The sequence below is a fragment of the Ciconia boyciana genome, chromosome 8 (genome assembly GCF_034638445.1).
Source record: "Ciconia boyciana chromosome 8, ASM3463844v1, whole genome shotgun sequence".
In the NCBI taxonomy this organism is placed as follows: domain Eukaryota; kingdom Metazoa; phylum Chordata; class Aves; order Ciconiiformes; family Ciconiidae; genus Ciconia; species Ciconia boyciana.
In genome coordinates, this window is record NC_132941.1 from 48,864,750 (window position 1) to 48,884,317 (window position 19,568).

General features: G+C 41.4%; 1 protein-coding gene across 1 annotated transcript in view; it reads right to left on the bottom strand.

Annotated features, from left to right (window-relative positions):
- The window catches only part of EXOC6 (exocyst complex component 6), a 96,790-nt gene extending 90,571 nt beyond the window's left edge, over positions 1-6,219 (bottom strand). The window contains exon 1 of the mRNA XM_072870798.1: positions 6,074-6,219. Coding sequence (XP_072726899.1) covers positions 6,074-6,156 — 83 coding nt within the window. The 5' untranslated portion in view covers positions 6,157-6,219. The remainder of the gene's footprint in view (positions 1-6,073) is intronic.
- Between the last annotated feature and the right edge of the window lie 13,349 nt (positions 6,220-19,568).

The window sequence follows — 19,568 nt, forward strand, 5'->3', positions numbered from 1 at the left end:
TTCTCCTTACTGTATAGCAACCCAGTTGCAAAATAGGAGTTAGCTATTATAATAAAGATAAACTGATATATAAATATACATTAAAGTACACTCTGTGACCTGATCCAAAAAAGACCACAGCTAACACACAAGGAATTTCTAGTTCCTTTGGGCTACTTTATAACTCTAGTTTGAAAGGGAAGGAGGAATGAAACACATTAACTTGGAAACTAAGCAGGGCTTGAAGACAAACCATTAATAAAGATATAGACTACTGATTTTCAAACCATAAAAAATAGCTTTCAATGTTGTAAAACATTATCATACTATTTGAAATTGAAATACATGATCAAACCATTTCAATTCTGATTCAAAGCATTGGTTGATGATCTCAGAGTCCTCTTACATTTGGTCTGTATTTAAAACAAGACTAAGCTATAGACAAAAATGCGAATTGCTGGCTCATAATCCAAAACCAAAATAATGGAAACACAGAAAAATGCCTTTAGACAATCATACCTGACAAGTAAGACCACAGGGCAAAAATGAGGGCAACCACATTTTTTCATTGGATAACCACATCACAAATCCCAACAGCCCATCAGCAAGTGCTCAGAAAAAATATTTCCCAGCCTGCGACTGTGTTAATGCTGTACTATCTTCCCACATCTAGAGAAGTCATTCATACTGCCTATGCTACTGCTTACTAACTATTCCGCTAAAGATACAGAATCATATAACTAATCATGCCTGCTAGTAATAATAGTGTGTACTTGTGCTAAAACAAATTACACTGAGGCTTCAGAACATCCTGTCATACTCCAAAGGGTATTTTAGGCGCTTTGGTGACGTGGCTTTGGACAGGCCACCTCAATGAATACAGGAATATCTCCAAAATACAAATTATGGCCCCAAGCCTGGGCAAAGCACCTGCAGTTGTAAAGTGTACCACAACTCAGTAAAAGCAGCAGAATTAGACTCTCACTCCATATTTCTACCTCTGAATTTTCTTAGAAACCTTGATCAGGAAAGGACAAAACAGTCTTGCTTGGACCACTATTGCTACCTTTGCTTCCTCAGTTTGTTCCTCTAATGATGCCTTACTGAACTGTGCCTTTTACCTGCAGCTTTTATGCAACACAAGGACAGAAGTTGAGGATGAACAGTTATCAATCACCTCTAACACTTCACCCATACTCATTTATGTGGCTCACAACAAATCTACATCCTACCTCCAAACTCTGTTCAACCTAAATGAGAAAAAAGCAGCACCATGCAGAAGTTATTTTGCTTTGCAGCTGGGAGGCTCAGTGCTGCTTTTACCAGTACTATGCGGTCCTAGGTCAGTGGAAGGTCACCGCAGCATATTGTGGCATCAGACAGAAACACATCAACCTAATGGCTCTTGGGGGTGCGATTCCCGTAGCCAGAGACAACATGCCAGTGAGATGTCTTCACAGGAGTCCCTCTCATAACTCTGCAAAGAAGTTTCATGGCCAGCACAACTTACAGCAACCTAGAAGATGCTTTAATATCTACCAGGCAACAGCTTGGTGATGACAGATTTCAGGAGCAGAAGAACAGAGAAGTTGCTTAAAAAGCATTTTTACACTGACTTTCAAGGAGCACTTTCTGAGCTGCAATTGTGGGTCAAAGCCACAGAGTACATCCCACCTACGGATACATCAATAGACATAGCACCTCCTTATCAACTTCACCTTAGCTACAAAATTGCCATCACCAATTCCCCCATAATTTTTTAGTTTTATTTTGCTTTTGTATTAGTTGTTTAGTCAACTGATTGTGGGCATGGAGGTACTCCTCTGACAGGCTTTGCATGGGGATCACAGAACACTGCAAGCTCAGTGACATGAAGCTCATGAGATTAAGGGTTCAGAAAAAGTCTACCTATGCTTACACAATACATTGCCAAGCCAGAGTTTAAGAGTTAATTCATGTATTTTTAAAAAGGGGCTTTGAAATATTACACATTACCACAAGCTCAAAGAGACTCGTAAGTATAGTATATCAGGACACTGGCAGAACAACATCACCTACTCTGTTGAGCTCCACTTTTGACCTATTTCGACCAACATAAAACTAAACAGCAGATAAGGTCAATTATTTTCTTCTGAATAGAATTTATCTTATTAATTACCCCTGCACGTCACGTCCAACAGAGTATTCAAGAAATGTGAAGACACTCTTAAAAACTGACTCTTGAAATTTTGTTAGTATGTATCTACAAGGAGTTCAGTGAGGGCCTGAAAGTTTTTTGTTATTAACTTTTTAATATATTTATCTTTTTTTTGGAGATGGATATAGGAATTGCCTTTCTTTCTTTTTTCTTCTTCCTTTTCCTTTATAAAGATTAGAAATATGCTGACAACTCTCCCTGGTTTTGCAAAGCCCAACAGTATGTATACAACATGAATTATAAGATATTAACATGTTATATAAAAAGGTGAGAGTGACAAGCCTTTAACAGGTGTTGTCATTAATCTCATTTAGTTAGCCATTAAAGCTAGAAAGATGTTGATAAAAGTTTCACAGACTGCTGAAAAAAAGTAATCCTGGCCTGCTGTATACACAGTCTGCCTATTTAATGAAAGGCATGTTACACAGTTGATTTAAATCTCATATATAATGATTCAGTGTGTGTCACTAAATTTAGAGATGCAAGTTAAATACCAGCAATTTTAAATCAATGCATTCATCCACTTAAAATTTAAAAAGAAAATGAATTTAATCAAATACTATACAAATTAATTTAATCAAATACAATCTCTTCATTTTATATTTCTTGAGACACAGAGCAATCTTTAGGAGCTAACTTACTCTCCTAAATAGTAAATAATCCCAATTGTACTAGCTGTATCTTGATTCCTCCTATAAAGGACCTGTGTTTCACACCCTTATACATGGGTGGACCTAGAAAATCACCTGCAGGATCAGTCTGTATGTTGTTCCTTATCTGTAAATTACACACAAAAACATTATATATCAACATATGCTATTATTTTTAATATCATAAGCGCAAGTGCTGCCGCTCTTCTAGCAGGGTAGGAAACAGCACCCTGGCAGAGACAGCTATACCAAACTAGCAAACAAAACGCTGAAGAAAAACAAGAGCAGAAACATGTTTCCATAGAATCTACGTACGGCCCACAAAAAAATTACACTTTCTTTGTGAAGCATGGATGCATTAGGAAGATATTAAGATCTTGATACGAACAATTAAGGATAAGTCAGATCTTGCATATCCTATGATCTTCAGCATTTAGTATTACCTCATGCCACTTATCCGAACCACGCACCTCAAGCCCCTTCTTTTGTTCTGTTATTTAAGTAGGTACTTTATTTCATGTCACAATGCTATAAATATTCTCCCAGCATTACAGACCATAGATTACAAAAATATTCCATTTCACATAATGAAATGAATATAATTTCAGTCATTACATGAGACAACTGGCATCAATGGCTTCCACAACTGGAAATCGATGGATCACTTTATGTTGTGGCCTTATGCAACTGCACATAGACTTACTCAACTCATTTCTTTGTTTTATATTGTTTAGCAAGTAAAACCTAGATCTTGTGCAGAAAATAATGCTCCATTTTACATTCACGCTTTTGTTCATTGAAATAGATCTTGAAAATAGATGTGGGGTTTTAGACTTTTCAGTTTCGCACAGCAATTCACAAATTTTAACAGGCATAGCTGAACATATAGCTACAGTTTTTATTTTAAACACTGCTGTTCTTACAAAGTAGCAGCATATTTCTGTGATTTTGGCTGGACTTTTTCAAAACACTCAGCAGGTGTAACCATTCTTTAGCCTCATTTTTTTGATTTGTAAATGAACATTACAGGTTAAATCAGACCAACGTGCACTTCTTTTCTAAAAATTCTGAAAGCCAGCAATGCAAAACTCCCATTCTGAAAAGTCACTATGATAACAAGATGGATAAGACAGATGAGATACAAACAGAAAAAGAAAGGACAGGAACATGCAAAGAAATTAAGAAACTAAATGTTCATATTTATAAAAACTTTGACACATTTTAAATGTTTAATGTGGGTAAGAGATTCATATTCTCCCTTCCCCCTTTTACATCCCTCCCCCATCCACACTTGTGGTTCCCAAACATGCCTTCTTCCCCTGTGCAGCCCGATTCTCTGTATGTCCTTTATATAAGCTCTATACTGGAGATGGTAACAAAGCTGCAATTATATTTAATATTTTGTTGCTAAGTTTTTTGTTTTGGTGTATTTTTTGCAGACATCAGCTCCAACCTGCCTGGGCTTGTTAGCTGAAACATGGCTAAACTGCCTCCAGGGACAACTCAAGTCTGAAAGCATCTCAGCTACTTTCTCTCAACCTGAGCTCACAAACTCTCACAGCTGAAGCTCCTTGTGATGCTCAGCTTTGACACCTCCACACTGTATTCCCAATACTGGCTGTGTTAAAGGACAGTAAGGGGAGATTAGAGCACAGTTTGCTCTGAGCTGGCCTCCAAGACCAGGCTGACCCCACAAGCAGCTCCTGGGTGATGTCTGGGCCACCCCACCACACTCCCCATTTGGGCTCTTTGAGTACTGGTTAGCCTCAGCCTCGCACAAATGCCCAGACTACCACCTCCCACACAGCCCCCAGTGCCGGAGGACCCACTGCAGACATACGCAGCCAACCACAAAATCATTCACTGCAAAGTGCAAAATGACCCATTTCATGTGCAACGTACATTTCTCTTCCATCAGTTCTCGGCATGAGGTTCCCCATCCGCATACCCCGTGTTCACCCTTCCCCAGCCCTGCCCACACTCTCCAGCAGGCACTATCCCCTCTCCAGGGAAAGCCAGCAGCGCCATGCTCACTGCCCTCTGGTATGCTGCCACACAAACCGCCTTTTCCAGTTCCCTGCACACAGGCTGTCTGTATCTTCCCAAAGAGGTAACGTGCAAAGTCACAGTTCTCTCTCCCCAGTTTGGCTAGTGTCTGTGCTTTTTCACTTCTTTCAGACATCTCTAATCAGGGAAGCATCAGCACAGCTCCAGGATGAAGATCCCCTTTCCCCCGCACCTCCTCCATACCCCAATTCACTCCCTCCAGGCCCTGCCCTTCTCTCCCCAGCTCAAACTGAAGGGCACTGACACGTTTCTCTCTAAAAGGAAAGATGAAGCAAAACCTTTTCTTCAACATGCAGGCTATGCCATTTGGCAGTATGTGGACTTAGAGGGAAAAAAAAACAACAAACCATTGAAGTCATGGCATTTCAGAAATGCTCTGAACACTGTCACATTTCCAGAAGGAACCTGACTGGAGCAGGAGATTTCAGACTGCATTAGGAAAGGTTGCATATAGAGAAGCCCTGCAGTTACTGATGCAAACACCCACCCACAATACGGTTTCGGTCCCATTCTCAGCACAGACCCGTACCGACACACCCCAGCGAGATGCCCCATGTCCAAGCGCGGGGCAGGAGCGCTCCCTGCCCGGGGGACGGAGAGGCCGGCACCGGGTCACGGCAGGCGCCCCCAGCCCGGCCGCCGCCGACGGGCCCAGCCCCAGCGCCCCGTCCCGAGGTCCCGCTCCGGCCCCACCGCGCCTACCGCCACCGGAAGCCGGGCAGCACCCCGCTTCCCCGGCAGACAATGACAGAGGGACGCCAGCCCAAAGGCTGGGGCACGGCCGCAGCCTCCGCTCGACCTCCCCTTCCCTGTCAGCGCTGCCGGCCCAGGGGTGACAGCAGCCCGCGGCCGCGCCGGCCCCTGCTCCCAGCCCGCACCGCACCGCGGTGGCCCCTTCTCCCTCCACCACCCCAGAGGGGCCGGGGCGCGGCGCCCCCGCAGGGCCCGGGGCGGGAGGCGGCAGTCGGGCCTCCGCGGGGCGCCTCCGGGGGCTGCACGTCCCCTCTGGGCCCGGAACGGCCGCTCCCGCCGGAAGCGCAGCGGACAGCCCCGCCGTGTCTCTGGGGAGGAGCTGTCAGAAAGCGCGGCCGGGCCGGGCTGGGCCGCGGCTCGCCGGGCGGGCGGGCGGGCAGAAGGACCTTCGCCCGCCGGCGGCGCCGGGGCCCCCGCCGCCCCTCACCTCAGGGTGGGTCCCACGCAGGCTGTGTCGGTGCTCTCGATCTCCTGCAGGATCCGATCATGCTCGGGGAGACTCTCCGCCATCTTGGATGGGAGGGACCCGGCGGCCGCGCCGCTGCGGGAGGCGCCGGGGAGGGACCGAGGGCGGAGGCGGCCGCGGAGCCGGGCGGGGGGCAGCGGGAGCCGCCGGGGAGGGCTTCGCGGCGCGGAGGGAGGCGGACGGCCCGGGCGGGGGTGAGGAGTGAGGGGAAGGGGCGGGCGAGGAGGAGCAGGTCGCACCGGTCCGCGCCTGCCCGGTTCGCCCCGGCTCGCCGGTGCCCCGCGGCCCTTGTCAGGGAAAGGGCTGAGCCAGGGGCGCCCTGGGAGCCCGGCAAAGCCCCTCCGTCCCCTGGGCATCTCCGGCGCTAGTGTCCCGTAGAGACCGCGGGCAGCTGCCCCTGCCTGGCGCCGCCCGCTCTGCCCCGCTCAGCGCCCTGTGACAGAAGGCGGACACCCAAAATCCGACTCCTCTCCCGGCTACGCTACGGACGGACCAGCTGCCCTTCCCGCGCCCCGTTGCACCGCGCTGCAGAGACGCGTTGAAGGCTTATGGGGTCAAAACCGGCTTTTTCCTCTGGGCTAGTTCTAGTTTGTTTCTTGGGGTGGTTTTTTTAAAATTTATTTATTTGTTTTGGTTTGCTTTTAACTGCTCCCGCTTATGTACACGCGGGCCGTGCTAGTCCCAGCAGGGAGGCGGCAGCGGTGCGGGCGCGGAGCGCGCTGCCACCGGCACCGACCCCTACCGCGGAAGCTCTGCAGGGGTTTCTGCACTCGGGTTGGGTCACCGGCTTGCTTCCTTCCTTTCTTTAGGTGATAGAAATTTGTGGGTCGGGGTAAAAACAGAACAACCAAAAAGTGCACCTTTTTGTGCATCGGCTTGCCGTGTTTCACTAGAAACTGGCATATTGTTTCCTAGTGCCCTGGAGCATGTGCGCAGCAAAGCTTCGTTTTTCAATGAAGGAGAAATAGCCTATTTTCTATTTCAGTTATGCACTTTGTGGTTTGTGGCCAAAGATGAGCTAGTCCTTGGGTTTTGCATGCTTAGGAGACAGGATACACCTGCTTTCTGGGCAAAGCTATCTGCGCACAATTGGGAAGCCAGCATAAAGAAATGGGCCTGAAGTGTAAAACTTCAGGGTGATGTGTGGCTACTTTTTCAGTGAGAAGCTGATAGCAGTTTACAACTGTGAATGCATCAAAGTCTAGACACCAGCCAGCTACAATTGTGTTTGGCACCCTTCCAGTTATTGTAATCAAACTCATCATCTCTCCTGTCCTGGTGCAACTACACCTGGATGCTAGTTAATAAATGGCACCAAAGACTGTGCCCATCTTGTCTATGCTTGTGGTTTTATCATACTCAGTGTTGATTCAGATGAATTTATTGATGACACCTACTAAATCAACAAGGACTATTCCATATGTAGACAAGTGCCTACAAAGTGCATGCTGCAGAAAGAAAATAGGAAAAATCCTATAAGCTACTGCTGCAGTAGTATTTCCTTTAAGAAATCACTCAAACGCAGTAACAATCTTCCCACGTTCCTTTTTTTTTGCCGTCACCAAATTACTGAAGTAATAGATTGACACATACATTTTTCAGGGTAAATTAAATTTTCTTTCTTTAGCCTGACAGTCACTGCAACCTGACGCCTACAGTGCCAGGCAGGCTATTTTTAAAACTCTTCTACAGATACTGACAATATACTTAGACACATAACATCACAATCTTTTATGTATTACTTTTTTGTAGGGATGAATATGTGGAGGAAAATTTTTTCAGTTGCACTTCTACGATTAAACAGTTTCCATAAGCTGCAAATGAAAAAACTATTAAAATCTTCAGATATTTAGGAATGTCAGCAGTAAAACCTTAAGTAGTTGTGTCTTTAGTGATTAAAAAAAAAAGTTGCATTTGTTAAAAATCTAAGAATAAGAAGCAATTAATTCTTTAAAAATGTATCTGTTAACATTAAACTAAAAACACTGCTACACAAAAGAGTAAATTTCCCCTTGCTTTCTTGTTTAAGAGTAATTGCTTTCTTCACAGAGAATCTGCAGCCAGCCTTCAGTAACAGATAGCTTTGTCCTGATGAAAAGAAAGCTGAGTAGGTGACCTTGGTTTGTATTTTTTCATTTAGGGCCACTCACATTGAAATTAAATTCAACTTTCCTGTAGATTTCAGGGTCAGGAAAACAAAGTTTCTAAGATATTGGGCTGACTGAAAAGACTGCTATAGAATGGAACAAATCCATCATGAACAATATATTATCTAAAAGGTGCATACCTTAGGGTGGTTCCAAGAGGCAGCTCGAAGGACTGGATCTCAGCAAGGGCATTTTCATATATCTGATCTTTGTTTTCTTCTAGATACAATTCTGGCAGATTTGACTTGCTTTTCCTTGCCATAGATTAGCATAAAACTTAGTCTAACTTTAGGAAAGGACTTTTATTCTGATTATTATTGTTGACTAAGTAATTCTGTAGTCAGCAAAACCAGGCATGAAAAAACAGATCCTGCGCTAACCTCGTGACTCCTGAGGACTTTGTGTCCAAGAATGGTGCACAGCTGCTGTTTTCCTGTCTGCTGGTAACATTTGCCTTGTATGCAGTACCCAGGCCTGCACAGTCGTCTTTGTGTGTGCGTCCAATGTGTTTCTCTTAACAGGAAATTTACTGGCAAAAGTAATATTTTTACATCCTTGTAATAGTTCACCAGTAATAAATATTAAGCCTGAAATTTAGGCAGTTTGAAAACACAATTTTAAAGTCATTTCAGACACTAGACATCAATGCTCAATTTCTCTGTTAAGTTTTATGAGACTAAAAATAATATATTTTTTAAAAATATAGTATTTTTCCTTTTGCTGTATAAAAAGCCTGCACACACAAGAAATTACCTGGATATGTGAAGCAGGTTTATGGACCTTGTAAAGGTTTATGTTTAAAAAAAAAGTTCCAAAACTTTTATGTTCTCATCTTTTTCCTTTTCAGCATTAGTAGATGCTACTTATAAGAACACAATGCAAAAAATGGTCTGGGATAACTGTGTTTTTTATATGAGTGTGCAATAAACAAAACTGTTGCTAATTCACTACCTCCGTGGAAGAAAAAGAAAATGGATAAACTCCTACAAATGTTGAGAGCGGTGCTGCTGTCAAGTCGTTGTCATTAGGATGATGGCAAAGAAAATACTTTGCATGCCTGCCACCAATTACTTTAATTTCAGGCAGTTATTTCAAACACAAGACTGGAGTTCTATATCTTTCAATTTAAACAACTTTTTAGAAGCCTAATTCAATATTATGTGGCATAGTCAATCTTATTATATTTGGTTATTTTGGATATTTCAAAGGTTTTAATCAAAATTTGGCTCCTATCTCAGTACTGCTCCTGACAAAATTGATGGGAGTCTTGATACTCATGGTGCAGTCAACAGTTAAATGCGGGAAAACAGAAATTACTCATTTCTGACCAGGGTGATATATTGTTTATTCACTTCTCTGTGCCCAGTGGGAACACTGAGGAGATGAGTTCACATCAGTAGCAGTGGGGAAGAGCTCTAAAGGCTACAATGAGTTACACACATACAAATCTGTAACGTGTTCCTTTGAACAAGCTGCTTCAATTACCTGTTCATTTTTAAACCAAAATTAAGCAATTGCTCTGTTAGCATTAATATCCATTAGCATTAGCATTAACATTTCCTGCTTTCGTGTTCTAAACAGAGTTGTGAGCCATTTTTACACTTTTCACAAGAAATGGGAGCCTGTGATTGACCCATCCAGCCACTGGATGTCACACAAATGCAGAGGAAAGGATATCATAACTACTCGTTCTAATCTTAACAGACACCAGGTTCAGTATTAATTTAGCAATTAGGAGGTGACACTGTGAAAGTAAAGTGCAAATATTATTACACTGAATAAGCTGAAGCTTATTCACATGATAGAAGAAAGTACATCTGCTGCCACTGTGGCAGGGCACAGGCAGGCCAGGTAAATCGGAGACGCCTTGGACATCTACACCCAGCCATCACACACCATGGCTTGCAAGAAAAATAGGATGCAGCAATGGGAGCATGATGCTTTATACAGAGTGCTTTTGAGAATGTTTTTATGTGATTCTAAGTGAGTTTGATACTTACAGAGGCTTTGGGTACAATTTCTTCTTCCTTCTTTCCCAAAAACTCACACAGAAGCTTGCTTTAGGAATGAATCAACCAAAATAAGCAGTACTCTGCAAATGTTGTTGTAGGTATCACAGCTGCCTGTAAATAAGTAAGTTTAATAACAAAGCAAAACAATGTAAAAAGAAGCAAACAAATACAAAAGTGAATGACCAAGAAATAGGCAGGTGTTACACTCTGGTTGTGGAAGTGGGTGTTGAGGGTTCTCTTGGTTCTCTGTACAGGGTTAGACCAAATTGCACCAGGCCTGGCTGCTTGGCTCTCCGGAGTGGTTTACACCCATGCTGAACCTGTGTAAGACCATGACATGTGGAGAAGGATCTAATGTATAGTGCTGGGTCTATAGATGACCCCAGATCCATGGGCAGGAGTCCATTAATACCTGCCAAAAGCCCTTTCTGCTGCTGGTGATCCTGCTTCTTCCCCATGCTGTCTGTCCAACCTGCATTCCCCCTCTCCATTTCTGCCTTCTGCTCCTCCCCACCTCTTCCATAATCCCGGTGCTGATTAGACGTGCCCAAAGTCTAGGTCTTTCAGTCATACGTGAGCTGTTCCTTTTTCCAGCTGAGTTCAGGGCCACTCTCAAAAGACTTTAGGGAACTGCCTTGTCCAAGGAAATAAAGTTTTTTTTCAAAAAGACAAAAGGACAAATGCAGTACCGTGACATGACACAAGCTGATACATTCATCAACTTCTGGCAGAACAGTGTATCTTTACTTCACAACTCTAAGTAACATGCTCAGAAGCTGCAGCTAAATAGACTATCAGCAAAGACAGTGCTAAGTATTTAATTGTTTGGGTTTTTTTAAATCATGGTACTCCCCATGCTGAAAGGCAGAGTAGGAGTTATCGTTTCTGAGGCATCATACTTGTACTAGTTGAAATTTAACCAGGTCAAGAAGGCTGAGAAAGTATTCATCTGCTAAAAGTCCCTGACAGAAAAAGGGAAGATATTTTCTGTGCTTGTTAAATCCTCGCTATTTCTGTGAAGGAGGTATTTCATTGCCTGGACAGGCAGAAACCTCAGGGCCTGTGAGCTGTAAAGACAGGTGCTGCCATCTTTCCAATCATCCTGAGATTTTCCTTTGAAAAAATATGCCAAAGCACCTATTTCTTGCTGAAGGTGTAAAAGTGGTTCATGACTCTGTATAGAATAAGAGGGGAAATTGAGGCAAATACCAACAAGATTGTGAAGCAGGATGCAGAGGCTTATCTAGAGCAAGACCACTTTTGCCACATCCTTTCTCCCTTTCCTCTCCTAATTCCTACTCTTCCCCAGCCCCAGTGGGATACCAGAGGGCCAAGAACTGCTGGTTTAAATCTAGCCTGCCTGTGTTAATGCTTTAAAAATACATTTTACCCACATGACAATTACAGAGAGTAGCATGTGCTGTAGTACAGCATCATCCCTACTGGGTATGTAATTCCAGCATAGATTACTTTTTCTTTTAAATTACCAATGCAAGATTAGCAGCATCAAGTCATCAGAAGTTTGTTTAATTTTCTTTCCCAGTTGGATTGGAATCCATTTTGAATGATGCATGGAAAAGAGGGAAGGGGGAAAATGTCCACCCTCAAATGGAATTACTATAGATAATTTTCACATGCAATGCCATCCATAACAAATGACTTCATTGGTCATTGCCCAGATATCTCCTCCTTACATCCCTCCACAAGGACAACAATGGCATTAGTCATTTCTCTGGCATCTCCTGCTCTGGTGCTGCCTCCTTTCCTGGGCTCATCCCCAAACTGGGCCCTTACAAACCATCTCATTCTCCCTAGAACCTGCACCAGCTGCTCCTGTTCCCCTTGTACCTGCTGCTTTTCTGGTGGCCAGACCCATTTCTGCCTGCCTCTCAGGCAAAGCGTGGTGGCAACAACCCTGTCAAATGGTTCTTGGGAGGGACAGGCAGAGAAGGAGCTGCTGGAATTACCACTGCCATCTTTTGCCTTGGTGCAGATGTGCTTTAAGAAATTTATTTACTCTGTAGCCTGAATAGCCACCTGAGCTTCTTGATGAATACTGCCATCAGAGATTTACCAGGAGGAAGAAGGGAACTCTAACTTCTTTCTTGCTCCTTTCTCTACCCCCCCCCCCGAATACCTCTAAGCACCAACATGCACTTACCTGTACCTCACCATCAACAGCACAGCTGCATCTAGCTCAGCCTGGCCCATTTGATCAGGACAAAATTATTTTTCTCAAATATACCATTGAAAGTTTAGAATGGGAAGCTCAGACTAATATAGTGCTCAAGGCTATGCTGCCAGGAATCAGGCACCTTTGCCCAAGCAAATATAGCAGGAGTAGCTATGCAGGAACAGATAATTCAGTGTAACCTATGCAGTGATATGTACAACATAGGCTGGGCTGAATGGAGTACTTAGAGAGTATGAGCTTGAGCCAGCAGCAACACACTGAAGACAGCAATCTTTTCTCTATAAAAAGGGACTTCTGGTACCTTTCTAGGCCTCTTCATTCATTATACACAAAAAAATTATTCTTGGAATTCTTCATTTTTTGAGATAAAACCATGCAATTGTGTATGAAATAGGAGTTTAAACATAATTTTAATAAAAGGTATAGTGGTTACCTACTTCTTATGCTTTGATCTTTATAATCTACTGCTTTTTCAGATTAAATACAACTTGGACGCATTAATAAATTTGATATTAACCTTTAGAAAGTATAAGATAACCTTTCCCAGATTAGGTAGAAAGCCTCTGTGTATGATTCACAGCCATTTGCTGCAAATGAATATGTTTTTTAATTGTCCCAAATGTACTTTGTTATGATAAGGGTTTGCAGGACAAACTGTGCTTTAGATTATTGCATATGAAATTGTTATTTCTATTTAAAAATAGCATTTATTGTTAGGTATTACATAAACACATACACACCATAAGCCAAGGGAAATGTGTTAGGAATTGGTTTAGTGCTCAAAGCACTACCATGACTAAAAATCTGACTTTTCTAGAACTGAATTGCTACTGTCTCTCTACAAGGCATTACTACTAAAACATCTCTTTAGCAAGCATCTGGTAAAATATATTCTTTTAAGGTTTCTGACTTTCCTGATCACTCCATACTGCCAGTATATTACATACCAGCAGGAAAATGACTTTGTTTTTTCAGTGTTTAAGTGAACTATGCTTCCTGAATTGTAGTCAAAATCTGTAAATATATTGCTTTTTGTTTTAATTACACTGGATTTAAGAATTTGACAGTATATATAACAATATTCACCAAAAGACGGAGGAAAAAACATTCTATTGTACATTTACACCTGTTATTTTTATAGTAAATTGCTCAAAACAACACACATCTCCCCCATTAGGAGGGCAGCGCATCACTAACTACTTTTGACATTGCACTGACATCTTACAAGTGCCTAAAAATATCAGGAGAGATCCTCAGCTGGTTCTGATGTTATCTTTGTAAAAGTCAATAAAGCCATCAAGACTACTGGCTGAACAGAGGCACTTCTGTCTGACAGCAGTGGGAACAAGAGGAGAATCACTCTTATCATACGTGTTTATATAATGCTCAGTGCCACTGAGGAACAAGTACTATTTCATTTTTATTGCAACACACAGACCATGAAATAATGCTCAGCCCCAGCTCTGGGCACATGCAAAAAGTAATTAACAGTTCAGACTAAATACATACATCTACTATATTTTAACACAGCGTTTGAATTTCAGATTTGAAGGAGACACTGCCTAAAAACGTTGCATAATAGCTTACAAAGTAGTTTCTTTATCGTTCTCCAGAACAAAACACTGATGCATAGAAAAATTTTCTCTCTGCTTACTAGTGCTTTTAAGGAACAGGTGTCGGTTAAAACCCTGAGTCAAGGACGTGCCCTGGGAGCCTCAGGGCTTTGCTTCCTTGTAGGCAGCGAGGAGCTGTATTACAGACGCTGCCCTGGAGGACATTGCTTTTCTGGAACAGGAGGGCTTTTTTTTCTCCCCACATTAAGAGCATCTAGTCTTAGATAGCCACAGCATTTAAATTCCATATGTAACCCAGGAGAACTTTCCTGAGAAGACCAGCCCCTCTTCTAGTTTGGGGTATGAGTGAGTCAGAAATTAAAATTACTTTTGAGGTTAGGACAAGTATATGATGGACATCTGACTGGCAATGGCCAAGTAACCCCAGCCTGGCAAGTTGCTCTGTCAGCTGGACCACAGTGACTGACACTGTGCCCGCTCTGAGTCTATCCTCACTGCAAACTAAAACGCTTTAACTGAAACCACCATGAACAACCCACTCAGAAGTTTGATCATTTTTATCATGGCCTATATTCTTTAAATACTTTTGGGGAAAAAAAAATCCCTTGTCTGAATATAAGCTTGGATCACTTTAGCTAACAATTAATTAAACTAAATGTCTCCATAGGCATTTTCAGTCTCTCAGGTTCTAATTTCAGTTTAGTTAGAACTCTACCTTATTGAATTAAGTGAAATAACTCTGCCTTTAAAAAAAGGAATATCATCAGGTAGCTTTTTGTACTAGTTCTCTGCAGGTCAGGCTTATGCTTCTGCTACATTCTCCACTCGTGCTTCACTGAAGTTTGCAAGAGGGGATAATTAACATTAGCTTACCACTCCATGATGGTTGGTATTTTAATTATCCTACTAGTCAGACCTGGCCAGAGGAAACCTTCAGAATTACTTTTGATGAAGAGCCCATGCCTAACTATTTAGTAGTGTTAACAACAATACGAAAATTTAGAGGAAGTATCTTGACAATATCTTCTGCTTAGATAACCTGGGTTTCATTACTGTGAAAGATCAAAAAAACCCCGTTGCCAAATAGTACTATACTTCAAAAGAAAATCTTTTTTCCAGTAAATGAATGCAGGAATCATTACTTACAGTATCACACCATACTAGCTGCTTTTTGGTAATATTTCCTAGCTATATTCACTTAACATAGCAGGTCAGACCTTGTAAATCAACACTAAAAGCTCTGAAAGGAACCGCTTGTTTTTTGAGAACATTCCAGTCCACAAACACTTTTTCCAGTGAAAACTGAGCAATTACAATAAGACTCTGTTTTGGTAAGAAAATAGGAAATGATGCTAAACAAAAGGGAATGTTTATTTAGGAATTCCAAGGCCATTAATTTATATTAAGAAACTGTGCTCAGAGACTATAATCAAAAGGTGATGTGAATCATTGATCACAAAAGGACTTCATAGATAAGGAGCAAGTGCGGTGCTGGATGATTGTATTATATATTAACAACTTTCATGAGCAGCTTTTGCTGATTCATTTGGCAGGAAGTGAGCTGCCAAGAGAGATTTTTAGGGGAGGAACAATCAACAATATTTTCATATAAAATAACCTCCAGTTACGGTATTGTTCTCACAAAATTTGATAATGAATGCTTTCCTGTTTAAGAAAAAAAGCATAAATCACAAAAACAAAGGCAGATCTGGTTTAGTTTTACATGGCTATAAATACACATGCAGTCTGGCAAAGTAAGGGAAGGGCCTGATCAATTAAAAAATTGGAAAGCTGGTAAGTACTCCCTGTGAAATTGCTGCACAGTTGGGAATTAAATATACGGTCCTTTTTGGAGGAAAAAAAAGTCTGTGCCTTTATCTGCCTTCTTGGTAAGAAGCTCACTGGCTGTGGCACAGCTAGGATTTCCTCCAGAAAGCAGTACTTGGTTTCCATTCAGGAGACCACGACCTCCATGGACACCAAAGCTAAGCCACGCTGCGGGCTAGCACCATGCTGGGAGGCTGTTACAAATGATAGCAGACCTCAATGCTTCAAAAATGGTAACTGAATCACTATAGGCAGACACAACACAACAGGACAGATCCAACACCCCAGGACATGGATGTCAGCAAGCCAGCCCCAAGCCGACCAGCACGGTCCCAGGGCTTGCACCATGGCATGGTGGCAGCTTGACCCTATGAGTGAGACAACTACAACAGCAACACAACAAGCCAAGCCAGCGGGTCCCTGCTGCTCTGCCAGGGTGAGGAGGGGTTGGTGGGGTTGTGTTATATACACTGCTCTATAGCTAGTCCACAGCGGGTGACCATGGTGAGCCCACAAGTCCTGTGCCATCTGGCTCATGCCAAGGATGCTTTGCCCACAAAGCCAGCAGAGGTCATTCAGCTTTCTTAAACTCTTTCATTGCTACCACCTGTACAAATAGACAAAAAAAATACAAATGTCTGTAAGTAATCTTAGTTATAACTTGATCTGTGATGGGACTGCCCAAACACAATGCATTTGGGAGCACATGGTGGAGAAAAGAGGACGGGAGAGAGAGTACGTACCAAGGAGCCTGGGAGAGTAAGAGATGCTGCAGTATATCTTAGAGGCACTTGTTGTAGGTTCTGCTCTAACTGGATACCAGTTAGATGTTATTCACAACCAGTTGTGTAGCTCTTTAACACAGGCTTTCCTATTATAAGATTTACTACAGTACTTGTCCTTAAATGCGTAGTAACTAAACAGGCAGATTCAGGAAGCAATCTATTAGAATGACTAATAAGGGTTTTAAAGAAATTAAGAAGGAAAAAAATAGAATCCAAATAAGTTACCAGTTGTGGATTTTCATTCAGCACAGCACCTGGCAGGGTTCTGGTTCAGCATCTTTATTTTTTTAATTATAAGACATACAGCTCTTCTCTGACTCAGGAAATACTAATTAGGCAACTATGGAAATGTACTATTGCAAAGGAAAAGTGCCATGAAATAAAGTGCCACTAATTTTACCACAAATGACTACCAGAGAAAGTACTGATTGTCAAAATCCTGTCAGTCAAACTTATTAAAAAAAAAGATTCTAAAGAAAGCATTTTGAGATTTTTTATTAGAACCTCTTGAAGTGTTGTGATAGGTCAGCAAAATTAATTAGCATAACTGGAGCCTGAAATCAAGACACAGCTTGTGGACAGTTAATGTAAATACAGACTTCAGAAAATGGTTTAAAATATCAGACATTGATGCCAAATAAATACTCACACTCTCACCTCTGCTGGTTGATCTCATCCTGAGAACACAGACATCGCATCTCTCAATAACAATCCATTATAAGATTTAGGCTGTCCTGATAACGTAGCTCATCCGAGTGACAACTCAACCAACAAGTAACTATAGTCTGCCCAACCAGCACTGCAGGAAAGACAAGCTTAAATAATTAATCATGGCAAAACACAGATAGTGGGAACCTCAGAAACTCCTGACTTGAGAATCAGTTGTTAATAATGTAAAATATTTGAAACCATTCACATGCAAATACTGTAACTTACCTAGAAAATGAGGATACCTTAAGCAAAAAAATTTTACAAAATTGCAGAACAACAAATGCCATTCAACAATGTAAACAGATTTCGGTAATTAAAAATCTATTATTTCAAGTCCAAATGATGATTTAAATTGTATTTTCCCCTCTGCATAGAGCAATCTACCTGAGATATAGAGAGGCATCGAAAAGATCTCAGGAAATATTATCTGTTCAGTGGAATTAATAACAAATGCAGAGATCTAACACAACTTATCTCCAATTACCCAGGAAACACAATAAAGATATCTGGGTGATGTTAAGAATAAACCCAAAGCATTTGTCACGTCAGGCTTTACATTAGGCAGCAAGAGGGATGCATTGAAAAGGTTAGAATGGATTAATTCCCCTATTCATTAGCCAGAGAGGTACATTTATAAGACAAACCTATAAAAGAGACATGCAAGATGCAATCCATAGAAAACAGGGTAATACTGAACCTTCACTAGTACTGGGAGGATTCAGATTTGCACTGCACATAGCAATTCTAAAGAAGTTAAAAAGCAAACAATTATCTGACTCTGAAGAATTGATAATGATAACTTAAGGATATTTTTATTTTGTCTACTCTTACTTTATTACTAGTAGAAGAAACAGTCCTGCAGTCAGATGATCCTATTATTTGTTTAAAAAATTGTCAAGCTGAAATAAAGGGTGATTTAATATATTTGTATACTCATATATTGTTACATATTTATATTGTATAATTTTAGGTAGTTATCAAATAAATATATGTATATTCTCTCTATTAACAGGCATTAGAGAAATGTTCAACTGTGGTGAGTGTCACTTTATAAAACAAGTCTTGACTTGCTTTATAGATTTCAAGTAAAGGAGAAATGTGCCTTCCATGATTAATCTTCTTAGTGATGAATTATGCCTGGGGATGCTCTCCCACAAGAAACTTGTATGTGAGCCATTGCCTGCCACCCTTCTCCACCATCTCTCAGTCTAACATAAGCTTTACATTTATAGTTCCCTTTTCCTCTTAAAGGCCACATGTCATTTTCAGAGCTTATGAGCCCAGCAGTGTGAATTCTGTCACCTGAAATGTAGCATATAACATTGTCCCCCATGTCTTCTTCAGAACCTTAGAGGAAAATTTGCTCAATATAGACACAAAGTAATTAAGGCTTCAACTTTTTTTTTTTTTTAAATTTGACTACAAACTTGCTTTCAAAAGGCACACAGGGGTTTTCCTTGCCCAAGACAAGCTACCGACAGACTGGGAGCCCACCACAGACCACTGCCCAGGCACAATGGGAAGGAAACCAGCCTTAACTCTGAATTTTCCTGTGTGTTTGAATCAGATGCTTAATGATTTTTTTTTTAAAGGTAGGGCTTGAGTTTGAATAGTACTTTAAGCACTAAACTGTCTCCTTAATGTTTGGAGGGGATTAAGTTCAGAGTTCATTCTGTTGTCTGTCATTTTAAAAAGATTAGATAGTTTAGGTCGGCTCCTACTGGCAATGTAAAAGTCTCTGTATTTATTGACTGTCTGGAGTCATTATCAAAGCTTCTAAAACCAATCGACACCTTGTAAACAAAAGTCCCATTATTTTAGTGATCCTGATAAGATTTACATGGTATCCACATTTTTGTTATGATTGATTGAACTGTTAGAGATATTCATACTGTAACGGGTTATGTGTTAAATGATTACAAATTCAATTAGCAAATTAAGCTTTACATTGGTTTGGAAAACGTGAATTGATGTAACCCATCCTAGTCTATGTCAGATATAACTTGTAGTTTTGGGTTTGGATCGGGAAAGTTCTGAAAGGTTTCAAATATTCTTCCAGGAAAAAAGATCCTTTCAAAGGGAGAAAAATGTTATTTTAAACTTGGGGATTTTTCTAGTGACTATTAGTAAACTGAGAAACAATATAATGTGGAGGAATTTGACATACTAAAATCATAGTAGTAGTACTAGACTACTACTATATAAT